Here is a 20,707-nt window from a genome sequence, read left to right as displayed (position 1 = left end):
TGGAGTGGATTATGTGTTATCTGATTATCTCTGTAAAAAAAGAATGCTGTCCTAAGTTGACCTTGAGAGAATACATGTAGGAAAGCATTTAATTCATTTTCGGGCATCTTCCTGGTATTTGCTACGATACAGCAGAAAACACACACACACACACACCACACACACACACACACCCCCAGTGGGCTCCGTATGCACTGAGAGAATCCCCTTACACACAAGCCCCAGGAGAAGCCCGCACTATAGTTCTCTCATGTATAAACATCATGCATACATCTATACGAGGACACTAAATACGGAAGCCTTTCTTCTGAGAGGGCGGTCTCATTCTTCAGAATGAACAAGTGTGTTTCTGCATGATAATACTGATGTCCGACTGTATTCCCCAAGTCCTCTCTCACTTCTTCTCTCAATCCTAAAACAATTCTGGGGCACAAGACTTCTAAACATCAACCTCCTTGAAGAAACTGCTCCAAGGTGAGGGGCTAAGACCCCTCTGAAGGGTCAGTAAAAATGATCCTCAAGTAATGAGGCAGGGACAGTCCTTGCTTGAATGCCCACAGGGACACCAGAGTAGTTCATGGAAAATGGCTGTGAATTCATGACGCTGAATTCTGGGTGCCTGGCTGTCCTAGGAAGGCTCAGGTGGCATGCTGGCAGTCTTCAGGGGACACGACACCCTGTCCTCGGAGCTGAGAGCCGGCTTGGCTCCCTTCCTGAGGCCGGGCTTGGCGGTCACTAGCAGTGTGGCTATGGAGTGCCCATGACCCACGTCACAGAACCTTTCTGTGACTCTAGGCCAAGAGCCCACAGGAAGAGTGGTATGGAGAAAGGGTGTTGGTCCCATAAAATGGTGGGTGTCAGGGGCAGGGGTGAGGTTGGGGAGGGGAGGAAATGGGAAATGGGGCCATACAGGTCAAAGGGTACAAAGTTGTAGATATGTAGGATGAGTATGTACCATACAGATGTCATGTCCAACACGAGGACTCTAGCTGAAATATGGTACTGTATACTGGAAATTTGCTAAGAGAGTAGATTTTAGGTGCTCTTACACACACAAGGAAGGGTAATGAGGCAAGATGATGGATATGCTAATTTGCTCGACTAGAGTGACCATTTCACAGTGTATATCAAAACCTCATGTTGTGTCTGGGTGCCAGAGGTTCATGCCTGTAATCCCGGCACTTTGGGAGGCCAAGGCGGGTGGATCACTTGAGGTTCAAGACCAGGCTGACCAACATGATGAAACCCCATCTGTACTACAAATACAAAAATTAGCTAGGCATAGTTGCTTGTGCCTGTAATCCCAGCTACTTGGGAGGCTGAGGCAGGAGAATCGCTTGAACGTGGGAGTTGGAGGTTGCAGTGAGCCAATATCACACCTCTGTACTCCAGCCTGGGTGACAGAGCAAGACCTTGTCTCAAAAACAAACAAACAAAAAACAACCCCCTCCAAAAATCTCAAAAAAAAAAAAACCCAAAACCCATCATGTTGTATACCTTAAATTAAAACAAACAAAAAACTCCCCATATCCTTTCAATCTTCCATCTCCCATTTTTTTCTGTCTTTCTTTTCCTTTTTCGGTTTCATATTTTCCTTGAAAAACACTGAAAAGAACATTAAAAAAGCAAACACTATACACCATCCTATTTCCCTTAAAAACAGTAACATCCCTTTCATAGTCCATTCAACCTCAGAGGTAACCGCTGCTGACAATTTACTATGTGTCCTGCCTGGTTTTTATAGGATAGTTTATACAGACATAACTATATGTAGACACATTAAAAATGACCTCAGATTATACACACTGATCTGCGACTTGTTTTTCTTAAGAATAGATTAGGATTATCTAGCAATGGCTTTACAAATAAATCTATCTCAGTTTTATTTTAGTTTAAAAAGACCTCTCAAGCACATCTGGTAAGAGCCAATGTCTCTATGACATGATGCCAAGGAGGGCCAGGGGTTCAGGCATCCTCTGCAGTGACAGGTGGCCTAGGTGGGGACTCCTGGTACAGCTGGCTTTGCTCATGCAAATGGCAGCCCCTTTGGATCCTCCAAAAAATATTAATGTCCGGGCACCCTCTCTAGAGATGCTGATGCAGCAGGACCCAGGGGGAAGCCCCAGCCTCTATATGGGAAAAACAAAACCAAGCAACACTCTACAGGATTCTGAGGCACAGTTAGGATTTAGAACCACCCGCCTGAGATAAGAGGATGCCCAATCCCACAGCAGATTTTGGCTGGGAAAACTCTAGCCCACCCGCTGGTCCTCATAGCCAGGAGGGCCTTGTTGGGCGTGCTGACCTTGAGGCCTGAGTTCTTGCGCATGCGGAGCCGGCCCATCCACATGTCGGTGAGCAGCATCTGGCTGCACGTGTGCGCGATGAAGTCGCGGTGTTTGGCAGCCACTGCAAGCTGCAGGCACGTGGCGTTGCTCCAGTTCTTCAGCTCATACGTCAGCAGTTTCATGGCCAGCTGTTCGTCCTGCTTGTAGGACTGGTCCAAGAGCTCCACAGCCAGCTGGCCGAAGTCTCTGAAAGACAGAATGGGTGGACATTCCTTCAGGTCAGCTTGGAGACTTATAAGATAAGTGGACCTGCTGGCCAACCAGAAAATGTGGTCACTGTGTGATGTAGTTGTTTCATGTGGGGTCTGGTCTGTTTCTAAATTCATCCAGCCAACATCCACTAAGCATCTACTATGTGCCAGATACCATGTATAGAACTGGGGGTGTAAGTCAAACAATACATGATCTCTGTACTCAGGCCCTCAGATTCAGTCATATGAGTGTAGGGGATGGAGTAATCAATCAATCGAGTACAGTATGTCTTTTTTTTTTTTTTTTTTGAGACAGGGTCTCTCTCTGTTTCCCAGGCTGGAGTGCAGTGGAATGATCAAGGCTCACTGCAGTCTTGACCCCCTGGGCTCAAGAGATCCTCGCACCTTAGCCTCCTGAGTAGCTAGGACTACAGGCATGCACCACCACACCCAGCTAATTTTTAATTTTTTTTAGAGATGGGGTCTTGCTATGTTGCCCAGGCTGGTCTCAAACTTCTGGGCTCAAATGATCCACACATCTCAACCTCCCAAAGTGCTGGGATTACAGGCATGAGCCACTACACCAGGCAGTATGTCCTGTTAAATGTGTCAAACTTCAGTTCACATTCCAGCCTTGCCACCACAAATGTGTGATCTTAAATTCTCTGAGCCCCATTTTTCCTTGCTGAAAGAAGTGCATAACTATGGGACCTACCTCATGGGGTAGTTGAGAGGATGAAATAAAATGTTCCATGTTTCTATATGTACCACACTGTCTGTGGCACTGTGCACAATAAAGGGGAATTGTTTGTGTCCATCTTGTGTGTGCATCACTGGGGTGATACTGACTTCCCTTAAAGTTCTGAGTAGCTCAGACCTTCCAGCACTGGGAGCCCACCTTTCCTCCTCTCCCCCGACCAGCCCTTTGCTGGATGGACCCACCTGGAATTGTGATTCAGCTCCTGGGAAATGTCATCAACCATGTCGTTCTCAGAGGCCTCATGAGCCATGGCTTTGCAGAGCTTACAGGCCACCAGGGCCTTGGCCATGGCCTCCTCACCATGCTGCCAGAAGAACAGGGCCATCTTCTGCCGCTTCATGAGGACAGCCCACACCATGAGCTCGTGGAAAGGGAAGGGGAAGTGGTTGATCTCAGGATCATCCAAGTCAATGTCTACCTCTTCTTCACGTTTCTTGGTTGTCTTTCTTCCTCGCCTCAAGGGAATATCATCCTGTAATTATAGGGAAATCACACAGGCTGAGTTAGAAATGAATCGGTGCACTTCAGCAAGTAGCAATTGTATATCTTCTCCCAGCTAGCTCTGGGATCAGTACTGAAATGAACTAGGCCAGCTTCCGTCCTAAAAGAACTCACAAGCTCATCCATGCCCAACTTTAAAACAAGTGATGATAAATGCATAAGCACAGTGCTGGGGGAACATGTCAGTGTTACACTCTGATTTAAAAAATTATTTTTTAATGGGCCATTTTCTTTCTTTTCACTTCTGTGTGAAACATTACCTTTGTTCAAAGGGTAATCTTGTTTGTACCTAATTATGGAGAGCACTACCCTTTTTACCGAAAGGATAAGGACAGCCTAGATTTTTATTTGCATACACGACCGTAACCACATGAACAAAAGATGGCAAATGGATAATTTATCTCAAGTTTCTGAATACTTATAAAATGCAATTCTGAAGTAGTTCTGGCCTTTGGACCTGTCACCATTTGTAAACACTCCAATAGATTTTGATTACTAGAATTTATATGCTTCCTTGGTTTTCAGGTTAGTATTTCAAATAGGATTTTTGTTTGTTTGTTTGCATTGCAGATACAACCTCATGGTGGAATTTTCAAAGGTGCTGTGAGGAACCCTTATGACACATTATATATATATATTATACATATATAATGTATACGTACTATAGTATGTAGTATATATAGTATTACACATTATATATACTATATATTTATAGTATATATATTACATATAGTGTATCTATTATATATACACTATATATTATTATATATATACTATATATATAGCATATATATAATGGGTAACAAAGAGAATAAATCATTGACGCTAATAATTTGGACAAACACTTACCTCCATTCCCAGCAGTTTCAAGGCTTTGGGCTGTTAAAAAAAATGTTGTGAACAAAGTTAGATCAGTTAGATCTTTCTTTCATAAAGGTAAGAAGAGTCCTATTATATCTTTTTGGTTTTGTTTTTATTGAGACAAGGTCTCACTTTGTTACCTGGGTTGGAGTGCAGAGGCACAATCATGGCTCACTGCAGCCTCAACCTCCTGGGCTCAAGTGATTCTCCTACTTCAGTGCCCCAAGTAGCTGAGAGTAGAGGTACACGTTACCATGCTTGGCTAACTTTTAAAAACGTTTTGTAGAGATGGGGGTCTCACTATGTTGCCAGGCTGGTCTCAAACTCTTGGGCTCAAGTGATCCTCCCACCTCAGCCTCCCAAAGTACTGGGATTATAGGCATGAGCCTCCACACCCAGCCTCCAAGAGTCCTATTATATTTTAAACAGGTGATATAAGAACACTATTGTACCATATAGCATTAATTTTATTTTGCCAAATAAAACGCCACAAGAAGAACTGATTTATAGAAATTCCGAGAGAATTTTGGATTTGGTGATTTTAATGAATCTACAGAAAATGAGGAAACTGGCCAGGCATAATGAGATTGCCTGAGGATAGAGCCTGCAGGTTGATAATGACTTTTGTGAACCAAGATTTCTTTCACCTTCTATAAGCATCTTGCTTGGCTGACACCTTCACAACATCTAGTATTTGAATGAGTGCTTTGGTCTGAATGTTTTCGCCCCCCCAAATTCATATGTTGATATTCTAATTCCAAAGGTGATGGTATTAGGGGGGACACTTTCTGGGAGGTGATTAGATCAAGAGAGAAGAGCCCTCAGGAATGGGATTAGTACCCTTATAAAAGAGGCTCAATGCAGCTCATTCACCCTTCTACTGGATGAGGACACAGTGAGAAGGTGTCACTATGAATGAGGAAGCAGGTTCTCAACAGACAGTAAATCTGTTGGTCCCTAGATCTTGGACTTCCTACCCTCCAGAACTGTGAGAAATGAATTTCTGTTGTTATAAGACATCCCACTGATGGTATTTTGTCGTAGCAGCCCGAACAGACCAAGACAAATGAACAAGGAAACCTTCAATCAAGCAGATCGAATCATGTATTTCTCAAACCTCTGAAAAGCCTCTATTATCTGGAGACTTGGGATGTTATTCAGAAATATATTAATATGTTTAGATGCTTTATGCTGGCCGTTTCCCTGTGCTGCTGCCCATCAGGGCAAGAGCGAGTGGGGCCAGAGGGCCTGTGCTGATGGTGGCAAAGGTGCTCAATAGCATGGAAAGTGTCAGCACACAGGAAGCATCATTGGCCATGCTGGGAAGGTGCAAAACAGGCACAGGCTGAGTCGGAGAGAAAAGGCAACTCAGAAGGACACAGACCCTGATCTATATTTAACAGCAGGTAATACAAAATTACATCTCAGGGGCCAGGAAGACCAATTTTAAGCTTTTAAATATTTCAGAATGGTTGGGCATCATCTTGAAAGTTATTTGAGTAAATGGTAAGGGTACAGCACTTACAGTTCCTCCAAATTGTATTTGACTATTCACGTTAGAACAGCTCAAACCGAATCTCTCTCTCTCTTTCTCTCTCTATTTTTCTCTTTCTCTTTCAGCTTCTAAAATGACTACTAGGCTAATATCTATTTCATTTTTTTCTTATTTATCTTTATTGGTTTTTTTTTATTTAATTCTGTTATATTTCATTTTCAAACAAATCCCTTTTGTTAAATTTTAGGTGTTTTCAAAGTTCTTTACTAGTTCCACAAAATGCTTTCAGAATCAGAAAAAAACTTTGTTAAATATAAAAATCATGACTCGGCACAGTGGCTCACGCCTGTCATTCCAGCAGTTTGGGAGGCCAAGGCAGCAGGTGGATCACCTGAGGTCAGGAGTTCAAGACCAGCCTGGCCAACATGGCAAAACCCCATCTCTACTAAAAAATACAAAAATTAGCTGAGTGTAGTGGCATGTGCCTGTAATCCTGGCTACTCGGGAGGCTGAGGTAGGAGAATCACTTGAACCTGGGAGGTGGCGGTTGTAGTGAGCTGAGATCACACCACTGTACTCCAGTCTGGGCAACAGGGTGAGACTGCGTCTCAAAAAAAAAAAAAAAAAAAAAAAAAAAAAAAAATTATGCCCACTACCAGCTAGAGCAGTAATTCTCAGAATGTGGCCCATGGGTCATGAGGCTCCCTGAAACATTTTGAGAGGGTGTGTGTAGTCAAAGCTATTTTCTTAATAGTACTAGGATGTAATTGGGTTTGGCACCATCTTGACATTTGTACTGATGGTACAAAAGCAATGGTGAGTAAAGCTGTTGGGTGCCTTAGCAAGAACAAAGGCAGTGGTACCCACCTTTACCAGATGTCATTAGACTCCAGTATTATGCACTTGCAGAAATCAAATGCAACTGTTTTACTTAAGAATGACCAGGGCCGGGCGCGGTAGCTCAAGCCTGTAATCCCAGCACTTTGGGAGGCCGAGACGGGCGGATCACGAGGTCAGGAGATCGAGACCATCCTGGCTAATACGGTGAAACCCTGTCTCTACTTAAAAATACAAAAAACTCGCCGGGCGACGAGGCGGGCGCCTGTAGTCCCAGCTACTCGGGAGGCTGAGGCAGGAGAATGGCGTAAACCCGGGAGGCGGAGATTGCAGTGAGCTGAGATCCGGCCACTGCACTCCAGCCTGGTGGCAGAGCAAGACTCCGTCTCAAAAAAAAAAAAAAAAAAAAAAGACCTTGTTGAGGACTAAAAAACAATTAACATTATTAAATCCTTACCCTTGATTAACCGTCTTTTTACTGTTCTGTGGGATGAAATGGGAAGTATACTCCTAAAATAGTTCTGCTGTATACTGAACTATTATGGGTTGTCCTGAGGAAATGCACTTATGTGATTGTTTGGATTGTATTATAGCCACTTTTTTTTTCATGGAATATAATTTTTACTTGAAGGACTGATTGGCAGATGGACTAAGGTTGTGTAGACTTGGACCTTTGGCAGATGTGTTTGGAATGACCAAAGTGAGGCTGTTATTTCAAGGAAAACAATAGATAGTATTTGTTGCCAATGACAAAATTCAAACTTTTAAGAAAAAAATTGGGATTTTAGAAAACTTATATCTACTCCCCGCACCCCCACCGTGACTTTGACAGCTTTTCAGGACTGAAAGACACTTCCCATGAGATAGAGGTGATACTAATGAAACTGTATAATAAAATGTGTCAGTATTTGGAAGAGCTGCATACCTTCACAAACCAATAATTTTCCATGACCAATCTATGATGTTACAAGATCCATCAAAGCATAAGATAGACCACTGGATTTTTTTTTTTTTTTTTTTTTTTTTTTTTTTGAGGCGGAGTCTCGCTCTGTCGCCCGGACTGGAGTGCAGTGGCCAGATCTCAGCTCACTGCAAGCTCCGCCTCCTGGTTTCCGCCATTCTCCTGCCTCAGCCTCCCAAGTAGCTGGGACTACAGGCGCCCGCCACCTCGCCCGCTAGTTTTTGTATTTTTTAGTAGAGACGGGGTTCACCGTATTAGCCAGGATGGTCTCGATCTCCTGACCTCGTGATCCGCCCGTCTCGGCCTCCCAAAGTGCTGGGATTACAGGCTTGAGCCACCGCGCCCGGCCGACCACTGGATTTTACTTTGTTATTATTTTATTTGTTTTAGAGTCACAGTCTCACTACATTGTCCAGGTTGCAGGGCAGGGGCTACTCACAGGCATTATAATAGTATACTACAGCCTCGAACTCCTGGGCTCAAGCAAGTCTCCTGCCTCAGCCTCCTTAGTAGCTGGGACCATGGCTGGCTTGACTAGTGGATTTTAATGTAACAGAATTTGAAAAGTTCACTTATATGGTTTTAGATTTCACCTTGCAACTCATTTTTAAGAAACGGTTACTTACTAAATTTTGGTGTAGTATCAAAAAAAGGATAGCTACAATTATATGTAAAGAGGATTAAAATACTCCTTCCTTTGATATATTTGCTATGTTTGTCATGTGTTTTTGTGGGGTCAGATTTTCTTTATATACTTTAACCAGAACATCCTACAATAGACTGAATCCACAAGTAGATATCTAGCTCTCTTCTATTAAGCTGGACATTACAGAAATTTGCAAAAGATAAAAAATGTTCCTATTATGAATTTGTTCTTTGTTTTTGAAAATATATTTTTTATAAACATGTTCTTTATGTTCACATATAATGGGGATTCCTATGTTTAACTTAAAATGAATTAAATATTTTTAGAGTCTCCATTTAAATTTCTAACATGGTAAATAAACACCGATAGGTAGAATTCCCATAGATAAAAGCTCTTTGAGGTTCTCAACAATTTTTAAAGGTATAAAGACCCAAAACCTGGAAAACTGCTGAGTTTAATAATCTCAATGATAAGATTAATTTGAATTTCATTACTATTCTTTGATTGTATAGGCTCACTCTCAGTGCAAGTTTTTGATTTTAATTCCCCTTGGAGACAAAGAAGCCACAACCCAAATCCCATACACCCTAGTCCTTCCAGGAGGGGCCCTGAACTTGCAGCCAGCCTCACCCTCTTGGGGCCGAAGAGGTTGTGGTAGAGAGTCCGGAAGCGCTTGCGCGTGTAGTTGCAGCGATAAGCCCCGCCCATCAGGTACTCGATCACCAGGCCGATGTCAATCAGGCTGATTCTGTAGTCCGGGGGCAGGTTCCCCTGTCAGGGTAGAATGAAACAAACAAACAGACAAATCCAAAAGACAACGTGGTTTACTAGGGATTCTAGTTCATGTATTCTGTAACTAGAGTAAAAAAAAATTGAAAAAAGAAACATATGAATGTATTATTATGCTGGTTAATTAATTCACCTTAAAATAGATCCAACCGAAACCTGGATACTCTCGCTTGGAAAGAAGACATAAGTTAAATAAGAAGATGCAGTAATCGTCGGCAATAATAGAAAATCAAAATATTTATTCAAGTCTTCAGCTGGGGAGAAAAAAACACCAGTGTAGAAGAAACACAAGGCTAGACACGGCAAATGCTATCACTCCCAGGCACTAGGAACTAGGTTTCCCCAAAGGCTCCCCAAGCCCCTCTTTCTGCCTGTGGCCCAGGCCTGTTACCACTCTCTTGATATCATTTGGTTTTTACCACCCACTAAAGGAAGACTCCTCTCAGAAGATGAGTGTCATTACCAGGGCCTCCATCAGCTGGGATTTTAGGACTCAGGTCTCCTTTAATACAAAACCTCTATCCATAATTTTAAAAAACGGATGCTTTTTTCATAAAAGAAGAGCAATATTTAGGGAGGGGATTTTGGGTGTCAGGATGAGGTTGTACATGAACATCCCTTGCATTTAAAGAGAAGACGGAGAGAAATTGGAGAAGCCATTTTAGCAATGGAGTATTTATTTTTCTAGAATTAAGGAGATTTTTTTTCATTTTTTCTTTTAAAGAGAGTAACATTTCTTAAAGATCTAGAGTTATGGTGTCTTTTTGAGCTGTTTGCCATCGCTAGATGCAAAAATAATAAAGATTTTCTTATTATTTACTCAATACTGCTTTCGACTTCTAAAGTTTAGGTTCTAAAGAAAATTTTTGCTGTTAGGCCAAGGGAGAGTTAGTTCCATTTGTGAGAAAGTCTGAGTGCACAGCGAATTCCAATCCACTCTCACTGCCTGCTGCAGCTCCTTCTTGCAGGAGAGTGCTCTATACCATAAATGGCTGGGTGTGACACCGCGTGGGAAGTCTCATGCCCTTAGATCTATTTTGGACAGACACGAGGGCTCCATCCACTTTTGTCCTTAATGAAGGACCCACCCAGGATGCTGTGTGAGATTTCTGCCACTTCACAGAAGACGTTCATTATGTATAGTGGTCGTTTTCCAACTTTGGTGGCATCAGAATACCCTGGGAAACTTGGTGACATTGCAAACACCTGGACTTTGTCTCACTTACTTCAATGTATCGGGGCCTCTACGTCCTTTCCTAGCTCCTCAGGTGATTCTGATGCACACCCAAGTTTGTCAAACTGCTTGTCTACTCAGTAAGGGTCTGGTGGTAGTGGTAGATTAGGCAGCAGAACTGGGAAATTCATAGTGTCAAAAGCTAATTACTTTCAGTCAGAAATTAATTAAATTTTTTTTGCTAACCTGAGGGTAGGTTTTCAGTTGTCCTTACTCAAGTTTTCTGTGGGCAACTGTATTCATTTGAAGGTTTTGGGATTCAGGATTAGAGGTATCCCTCTGCATCCTATCATTAAACCTATAGCTCTGTATTTTTCTTGTTTGATTTATCTTTATATCCTCAGAACCTCTTATAATATGCCTGGCATATGGTGGGCACTCAGAGTGTTTTTGTTGAAAGTATAAACCAGTAAAACAGTGAAATTAATTGATGTGGTTGGGATCAAGTCTGGGTTTGGGTTTTTTGGTGTTATGTTCTCAGTAACAAAACCAACTAGCCACAATCTGTTGGTCATCCCTGGTTGGAATAGCCCTAGTTCACTATGGAAATTTGCTTTGAAATACAGGTAATGCTGTATCTGGAATTCAGTGGCTATCCTCAATGGGGTGAGAACAATGGGATAGTAATTGAAGCACCAGCCTCAAGCATGTAAGACTCCATTGCTGCTTTTTTTTTTTTTTTTTTTTTTTTTAGAGTTTCACTCTCGTTGCCCAGGCTGGAGTGCAATGGCGTGATCTGGGCTCACTGCAACCTCTGCCTCCTGGGTTCAAGTGATTCTCCTGCCTCAGCCTCCTGAGTAGCTGGGACTACAGGTGTACGCCACCATGCCCAGCTAATTTTTGTATTTTTAGTAGAGACAGGGTTTTGCCATGTTGGCCAGGCTGGTCTCAAACTCCTGACCTCAGGTGATCCTCTCACCTCAGCCTCCCAAAGTGCTGGGATTACAGGCGTGAGCCACCGTGCCTGGCCCATTGCTGCTTTTTAGACTTCCTTGCTGTCCCCAGAATTAGCTCCCACCCCAGGCCACTGGGTTCTACCTATCCCTTGGCTTGAGGTACATGGCAGGCTTGGACATCTAACTGGAGCCAGCCAGGCAAAATGGGGCTGTGTAAAGGGCATCATATATGAGGGGGAACATTTTGAGACACAGATCCCTTTCGTCCTTGACGTTGGCCCTCCATAGCCTAATCTGGCATCCATTTGATGAGCTGAATAGTCCCGTCACAAAAATGGCCTCTACCCTCCTCAGAATTTCAGAATCTCCTTTGTTTGAAGATTATCTTTATCCATCTAACTGAATCAGCAAGCTAAGCTATCCTCAGGCTAAGAAAGACCAATTGTCCGCCTTCTTTATGCAAAGCATGGCAAAAAAATATTAAAAAGGGAGCTCAGAGAAAGTTTTAAGATAGTAACTTTTCATGTATTAGCCTTCCCATAAAATTAAACTGAGTTTAAAAATAGTACTAATGCAACTACTTTTCTCTATTATGTTGGGGCAGACTAACAAGGCCACAGTTTCTGTATCCTCTGGCTCTCCTGTACTGTTAGGCGAGGCTGTTATTTAAAGAGTAGAAGAGTCTCAAAGACTGGACCAGCCTGGGTGAGCCTCATTCATAGCGATGGGGCTCCTATGGGGACGACTGCCCGAGGATGCCCACCCATCGTGTCATTTTCCTTGGCAGGGTGAGGAGGAAGCACACCAGCTTCCAGTCAGCTGCCCTGGGCTTCTCTCTGTCCTTTGGCCAGCAGACACTTTCCCTTAGGCTCTCAGATTTCTTTCCAGTGAAAGGGGCTTGAACTCCACGGCCTTTATGGTCTGCAATGTTCAAAGACCAGGTTTCAGGAAAATCCTCAAAGGACTTATTGTGATGCTATAAAAAGGCAATCAGAGCAGCTCTATAAATTTGTGCCTAGTTTTAATCTTGCAGGAATTTAAAAAATTTTAAATGTGGGCTCACACCTGTAATCCTAGCACTCTGGGAGGCTGAGGCGGGTGGATCGCCTGAGCTCAGGAGTTTGAGACCAGTCTGGGCAACATGGTGAAACCCTGTCTCTACTAAAATACAAAAAATTAGCCAGGCATGGCAGCGTGCACCTGTAATCTCAGCTACTTGGGAGGCTGAGGCAGGAGAATTGCTTGAACCTGAGAGGTGGATGTTGAAGTGAGCCGAGATTGCACCACTGCACTCCAGTCTGGGCGACAGAGCAAGACTCTGTCTTTAAAATAAATAAAATAAAATAAATAAAATAAAATAAAAGTAATACCAAGCCTAACACCTATGTATTTTGCTTTGAGAAACATAGGTGTAAGCATCAGTTAGAATTCTAAAAACAAGACACCAATATTGCTTGAAGACCAATACTGGAAGGGAATATTTATGCTTTCGAGGTATCTTTGGGAGTTGTCAGGAAAGTGATTATAGTAAAATTCAAAATCAATAAACATTTAAGGGGCAAATAGAACATTTTTAGAAAATGGCTATATCCATAAAGGACTTTTAGGGGTATATATCGGCAAGAAGGTGCTGGGATCGTCTCATATAAAGCTTGATTCTTTCAGAATGATTTATGTTTGGTCAGCCCTGAAGGAGAATAAATGATTCCGTTACCACTGAGGTTCCTGTATTCTGTTTGACCACAAGGGGGCAATATTCACCTAATCTAAGCCAGTGAGAATTCCTCCCTCCCCAGCATTTTCCTGACTCTTCCGTTTTTTTTTTTTTTTTTTTTTTTCTTTTGAGACGGAGTTTTGCTCTTGTCGCCCAAGCTGGAGTGCAATGGCACCATCTCGACTCACTGCAACCTCTGCCTCCCAGGTTCAAGCGATTCTCCTGCCTCAGCCTCCAGAGTAGCTGAGATTACAGGCATGTGCCATCATGCCCGGCGAGTTTTTTGATGGGGTTTCACCATGTCGGTCAGGCTGGTCTCGAACTCCTGACCTTAGGTGATCCGCCCATCTCAGCCTCCCAAAGTGCACCTTACCATCTTCTGTTTTATACATACCATAAGGCCATATAAACAAACCCAGAGTGGATGAAGGATTGGGAGCTAAGGAGTGAGTCGGATGCTCTCCTGGAAGTGATATTTGGAGGAGTGAAAATTTAACAAGTAATGTGTTTGAATTCAGCCTGCAAGGCTGGATCACATGTTTCTTCACAGAGATTTTAGGGAGCAAAGAAGTTAGGGAATAACTTTTCCTTTCTTACTAGGAAGAGTGGAAACCTTGGGAAAGAAGAAATCGATTTTATAGCATGAATAAAATTGAGTACAATTTAGGCCTCTTGGGATAGGTGTCCTGCGTGGACTCTGAGGGGGATGGCAGCCTAAGTGCATGATACAATGCTGGGCCAATGGCCTTGATCACTGGGACCTGTGGATGTCACAGATTATGCATTTGCATTGATTCTCCTAGGATGGGTATTGCCAGGCAGAGGGGACTTTATGGATACTCATTCAGAGAGCAGCCAGCAACGTGACCCCACAGAAGAAACAGCCTTGGGATGGGCCATGGCCCTGCCCCCATGTGACCCTGGCTAGATCACTTCCTCTCTCTGTACCTCAGTTTATGTTGTGAAAATAGGTGGCTTGGATACAGTCACTTCTAAGATCCTGTCTATTTCTAAAAATCCAACTATATGACCACTACCTGGCAGGCTGCTCTTACTCCTTTTGGCCCACTGGTCAAAGACCCTGTTCAGAGCTTCCAAGGTTGATGTAGCTTCCAATGATCCCCTAGAGTTTGGTTAGTGGAACCAGAGGCTTGGAGACAAGGGATGGTAAAAGGATAGATGGGGATGGGGTAGTGCTCAGTGCATCCAGCTCCTCTGGAAAAAGCAGAGAAGGTGAGCAGCACCTCACATGCCAACAGGTAAAGCCCAAACACCTTCTGGAGGAGTCTTCCTTTGCTTGGGTCCTTTTCAAATTAGAAGTCAAAAGGGATACTGGAGGAACAGTCATTCTGCCTGCTGTTTCTGTTCTAGCACTTCCCCCACCCCCTTCGGTAATGACTTTGGTAATTGGTAAAGCCTGACCTATTATTTCCCATTTCATGCCTTAACAATGGGAGGTCATGTGATTCAAATAATTTGCTAGACAGGCTTGAGTTCTATGGGTAGGTACAATTTGACAACTTGAAAATGTTGTCTTCTTTTTTCATGCTATGAACTACTAACCTGAAGCTAAGGTTTACTTCATGCCATGCATAAGGAAACCTTTTCATTAAAATGCTAGTTTAAATTCACTAATTAGATCTGCTCTTCAAAATGATTGGGGTTTTTCAGATGTCAGCTCATGATATCACTATCAGATCTCAACTCTTTAGGAAAACTTTTTTCCTTTGAAACTCATAACAAGCCTTCAAAACAAGATTGGTTCTTTCTGATATACATAAGGTATGAAATGATTGCTGGTTGTCAGGTTTACCAAGGGAGTGTGAAGAAAAGACTCCCCTGGGACAGCTTGTACAATAAAGAAAAGTGGACTGCAGTTGGTGTGAGTAATCACCCAGTAGGGACTTCAGCTGGTGGAAGCTCAGGGGAAAAGAGGACATCACCCCAGTGTGCAGTCCCATAACATGGCAATATATCGGGCAACCAATCCTCTGAAATATAATAATGCTTTTGCAAATTTCCATGCATTTAGCAGATGGGATTATGCAAATGCCTTTCCTTACCCAAAGTGTGTCCGAAATGCTTTTTTTTCTTTTGCATTCTGAAAAGCTCTGGGTCTTAATTCCCATGTAAATGAACTTTAAATTATCATAATTTCACCACCAGTTCTACATAATACTCAAAAAGCATCCTCCTTTAGTGGGGAACGATAGTATAGGTAATTTGAAGTATTAGCACATTTAAGAAAGGAAAAAACTACTTTAAAACATACAGAGGCACAAATTGAGCAGACAGCTACTAAAATGGCAGGTTATATTCCACAGAAAAGCAGACAGACTTGGGCCACTCTGGTTTAATATGAGAGCATTGGTACATTCAATGGATTTATGCATGAAAATAGTTCAGGGAACTGGGTTGGTTTAAAACAATTTAAATTTCTGATTAATGCTGAAGAGCCACTCTTTTTACCTCATTGCTGCTAGATTGTTCCCTTGATATAAATAATTTGAGATTTCAAAACAAGCTTGGGAGCAGTTCCCCACATTTAGCTCTGTTGGTCTCAAAGAAGAGGTGAACTGGAGATGTCATGCTGATTGACTTATGATGGTCTGATAATTCCTCAATGCATTCCTTTGGTTCTTAAGAGTTATTTACATACAGTTTTACAGATGTATTATCAAACACTATGCTCAAGGTCTAGGACTATGTTCCTAATTCATGAATAGCGTTTTGTACCAGAGTTAATAACTTATTAATTTTTGTCCAGATTAAACATATATGCACACATATATTTGCCCCCATAATTGTAAAGAAGAAAGCACACGTTACTTATTATTATGTTCCTTAATTTTGAAAATTGCTTTAAGTTCCCAAGATTTTCTTAGCATTTTAACTCTAGTTTCGCAGCCTTTGATTATCTCATTGGCCTAAATTGCTGGAAGTCACTTGAAACCACCTGAAAGTCACCTGAAACCATCTGAAAACTGCTGAAAGTCACCTGAGAAAGTTGTACACCAATGTTAATTTCTCCCTTATTTACTTCTTCCCCAAACACCAAACAAACAAAAATCTTCATTTTCAGCTCCCTTAATCCATATAACATAAAATGTAGGCACTGAGACTCCTGTGACTACCGTTGTTCATCTTTCTTGCTCTCCCATCGTCGGATACTTACCGTGGTCCTGGAAATAATGAATTCTGCATTTCCTGCTTCTACTTTTTCCCAAGGGAAGAAATTAAACATTGGCTTTCTGTTTCTTCCTGTCTTATTGGCAGTCTCTTTTTCCAGGTAAAAGGATAAATTATTTCTAGGCCAGTTCAGTACTATTCTTGGTCATTTGTTATCATTTTTTCCAGTTACTAAATTTGTAAGTAAATGGTAAATGCATGCTTATATAATGATTTTCTTGCTCTAATATTTGGATCATACTTAAAAGGAAAAAAAAAAGTTGCTTTTAATCCTTCTTCCTCCCAAATTCTTACCATCCTGTTCTTTCTTGTTAGCGTATATTATTTTTGAGGTACATCTTTAGCTGAGAAGCTACAAAAACCCCCTATCTTAGAGATACTTTACATGCCTTCTAATAATACAGGTGACGTGAGCAAATGCAAAAGGCAGCTCAAGGGATTTCAGAAAAGAGAAAACAATATTGCAAAGCAGAGTCCTATGTGGAAAAGAAAGTAATAAGAGGGATTTTAATCATTTACACTCAGTGAAATCTAACTGCAAAAATCCCTTTGAAAATTAGACAAGACATTATTGCTGGGAGGCTGGGTCGTTGAATTGGATGAGCGACTATTTTGAAAGGTTTGGGTTGGTGATGACTGGGATTGAGGGATAAAGGCATAGCTGTCTCCTTAGAAAACCTCACAATTCCTTCAGGGACAGAGATTAACTTAAGGAAGGAGAGAATACCCCAAGTCATTACTTTAGAAAAACTCAAAACATTTGATTGAACATGAGCAACAACTATCTCGCTGAAGAAGACACATCAAATGTGTCTACTTCTAATCTTCTGAGTTTAGTTTTCAGGCAATTTTAAGCCAGGATGAATTAGACAAAATTGGAAGGTTCAAAGAAAAGAGAAATGGGTTTGTTGAAGGCAGATCTACTACGATGGCATGGAATGGGTAGACCAGTGAAAGATACAATCTCAGGAAAGTGGTTGTTGAGTTGGGAGTACAGATTGCATAGTGTCTTCTCCCCTTGTTTTGAAAGAACTACAGGCTTCACCCACTCAGGCAGATGAAAAGTCCTTCATGAGATGGGAGGAAAGTTTGCAAGGGCCAAAGGATGGAGATTTTGATTTTTTTTGTGTTATTTTTATATCCTTTACTCATTCTTAGCAAAGGTCCAGCAGGTGAATAGGTACATTATAAGTAGCCCAGGGCCTTTGCTTGGCCTTTCAAAGGAAAAATAAAAAAGTAGTTACACGATGCCTAAGGGCAATTCTAGCCAATCACTTCCTGTGAGATGAAGGAATCATACTGTATTTTTGACTTCACTTTGTAGCTTTCTCTGAATATGTCCTGTGGACTTTCGTGAACAATTGTTACTAAGTGGTGATAGTGGGCATATGTGTGCATGTGTGTATGGGCACATCTGTATGGGGCGGGGGCAGTGTCATCTTCTGTTTTATTTTTTGGAATTAAAACATCACTTTCTGGGATGGGTTTAAGGGTTCAGAACTCAAGCTACCTCTGAAGGAGATAATATGGGGCAAAAGAACAAGCACTTGGCTAAGATTTAACAGAATCTCCCGATGCCTCATTCTTCTTGTCTTTAAATGGGAATAAAACTACATTATAATAATAAAATAATAATTTTTTTAAAGATGGAATCTCACTCTGTTGCTCAGGCTGGAGTGCAGTGCGTGATCTCGGCTCACTGCAGCCTCTACCTCCCGGGTCCAAGTGATTCTCCTGCCTCAGTCTCCCAAGTAGCTGAGATTACAGGTGCATACCACCACACCCGGCTAACTTTTTTATTTTTAGTAGAGACAGGGTTTCACCATGTTGACCAGACCAGGCTGGCCTTGAACTCCTGACCTCAGGTGATCCACCCACCTTGGCCCCCCAAAGTGCTGGGATTACAGGCATGAGTCACTGTGCCTAGCCTGTAATAATAAAATAATAATTCTATTTCATAGAATTGTTGTGAAGATTAAATGAGTTAAGATGCACTGAAAGTATGCAGCAATGCTGTATACCTAGTCATCACTAGCTCATGACTATTATTATTATTTTATCATTATTAATAAAAGAAACTGAGCTTTAAACCTAGCTCTTCACTAACCACCAATATAGCTCTCATCTCCTTGTAGTTCGGCTTCCTCATCTGTAAAATGAAAATAATTCTACCTGATCCATACCTACCAACACTTTTTTCCCATCCAACGAGATGACAAGAGTGAAAAAGTATTCTGGAAAAAATAGAATGTTAGAAGAATGGAATGCATATTTATGTTTTAGTCCCTGTTTTTAGAAAATTTGGAGCTGTGCTTACTGACTCTACTCTATGTAGTAGTAGATGTGACATTGTATCAGGAACTGGTGAATGAAAATTTACTCTTGTGGTCAGTCAGGCAGCATGGAAACCAGCTCCCCAAACAGTCAGGGGCATATGGAAAAATACAGGTAATGGCATAAATCCACTTGGCAAGGGAAAAGCTGAGAGTTCCACTACCCAAAAGCATTATGTCCAACGAAAGCATCTAAAAGCACGGCGATTGGTGATAACACCACAGCTGCATCATGAACAGAAGCTTCAGAGTTAAAAGACACACGCACACACGCTGTTCCAAAATGAGGGGCACCTGATAGGGACAGGAATACTCTGGCAGCTCATGCAAAACAGAGGCACTCTCTAATCACAGGAAGCAGTCAAGACAGGGCCTCCGACCTGCAGTCGAGAGGATTCTTACCTTTTTGACATCCCTGACCAAGTGGTACAATGTATTTGAGGGCCCATGTCTCTGAAAACAATAAAGAAGAATCAAACAGTTTTGCTAGTCAGGGGCTCTGGTTGGCAAGGCAAGAAGGATCTGGAAGGAAGGGCTCTGGCTGGTGGAGGGCAGTTCATTAAGATGGACCTTGTTTTAGTTGCTCAGTGTATCTGCCTTTTCTTTCTTTCTTTTACATTGTCCCCATTTGCAGATGAAAAGCTTTGTCAGTGACTTTTGTTTTGTTTTGTTTTGACGCAGGTTCTTCTGTTACCCAGGTTGGAGTGCAACGGCATAATCACAGCTCACTGCAGCCTCGAACTCTTGGGCTCCCCTTAGCCCCCTGAGTAGCTGGGACTACAGGTATACAACACCATGCCTGGCTAATGTTTTTATTAAAAATTTTTTTTTAGAGATGGGATCTCACTATGTTGCCCAGGCTTGTCTTGAATTCCTGGCCTCAAGCAATCCTCCTGCCTCAGCCTCCCAAAGTGCTGGGATTATAGGCATAAGCCACCACACCGGCCATACCTGTTTCTTCTAAACAAACACGTTGGCAGTTTTTAAAGTGTATTCCCTCAAGCAAATGTATTTGAGGTTCTAGGTTCAAACTTTGTAAGGGAGGTTGTCAACTCTGTTGACAGCTGGGCCAAAATGTGATGGAAGAAGCCAGTTTTGCAGCCGGGGGCCGGGATGAGGGTGGGAGAACAATAGGCCCCATTGACTGCATTGGAAATACACTTGGGCACTTTGCCATCGCAACTTGTTTATTACTCATCATGAATGAGAAATTGTCTGAGAAGAGGGTTGGCCAACTTTTTCTGTAAAAGGCCTGAGAGTAAATACTTTAGACTTTGTGGGTCACACAGTCTTTACTGAAACTGTTCAACCCTGCTGTTGTAAATGTGCAAGGAGCCATAGCTCATATGTAACAAATGAGCCTGGTTATGATTCAATGAAATTTTAATTATTGGCACAGAAAGTCATATTTCATATTATTTTAATGTGTCATAGAATATAGCATTTTTCTTTTGATTGTTTCAACCATTAAAAATGTGAAAAAAAAATCTTAGCTTGCAGTGCATACAGACACAGGCAGCAGGCTGGATTTGGATGACAGTTTGCTGCAACTTGATTTAAAGAAAAAGTCACAGACTGTTTGGAAAAAAAAGAGTTTCGTAAAAAAGATGGATGTTTGTTTGAGGTAAATATAAAGTGAAATAAGTTGCCATTCTATTGTCTTTTAGGAATAGGAACGTTAGATAAAATCCAAGATGACTAATTAAATTTGAATTTCAGATAAACAACGTACAATTTTAACCTAAGTATGTCTCATGCAATCTTTGGGATATAACAAAATTGTCTGTTGTTAATCTGAAATTCACATTTAAGTGGGCATTCCTGCATTTTATTTGCTAAATCTGGTTAGATTATGAGAGAATCTAAAATAGTGATGGCTTTTTTCTTTCTTTTTTTTTTTTTTTTAGTTAGTCTTGCTCTGTCACCCAGGCTGGAGTGCAGTGGTGTGATCT

At 41.8% G+C, this 20,707-nt stretch overlaps 1 protein-coding gene across 4 annotated transcripts in view; it reads right to left on the bottom strand.

The window, feature by feature from the left end:
• The window catches only part of TRPM3 (transient receptor potential cation channel subfamily M member 3), a 332,704-nt gene that overhangs the window by 87,874 nt on the left and 224,123 nt on the right, over positions 1 to 20,707 (bottom strand). For 3 of the 4 annotated variants that reach the window (XM_033237111.1, XM_033237113.1, XM_033237114.1), the window contains 5 exons: positions 19,158 to 19,208; positions 9,231 to 9,371; positions 4,650 to 4,679; positions 3,482 to 3,771; positions 2,306 to 2,534 (listed from right to left, as the gene is read on the bottom strand). In XM_033237111.1, coding sequence (XP_033093002.1) covers positions 2,306 to 2,534; positions 3,482 to 3,771; positions 4,650 to 4,679; positions 9,231 to 9,371; positions 19,158 to 19,208 — 741 coding nt within the window. Of the gene's footprint in view, positions 1 to 2,305; positions 2,535 to 3,481; positions 3,772 to 4,649; positions 4,680 to 9,230; positions 9,372 to 9,522; positions 9,559 to 19,157; positions 19,209 to 20,707 lie in introns of all 4 variants that reach the window. The other variant, XM_033237115.1, reaches the window with a different exon arrangement.

Source organism: Trachypithecus francoisi, unplaced genomic scaffold (genome assembly GCF_009764315.1).
Source record: "Trachypithecus francoisi isolate TF-2019V2 unplaced genomic scaffold, Tfra_2.0 Lachesis_group16, whole genome shotgun sequence".
In the NCBI taxonomy this organism is placed as follows: Eukaryota; Metazoa; Chordata; class Mammalia; order Primates; family Cercopithecidae; genus Trachypithecus; species Trachypithecus francoisi.
This window is presented reverse-complemented; position numbering and strand designations above follow the sequence as displayed.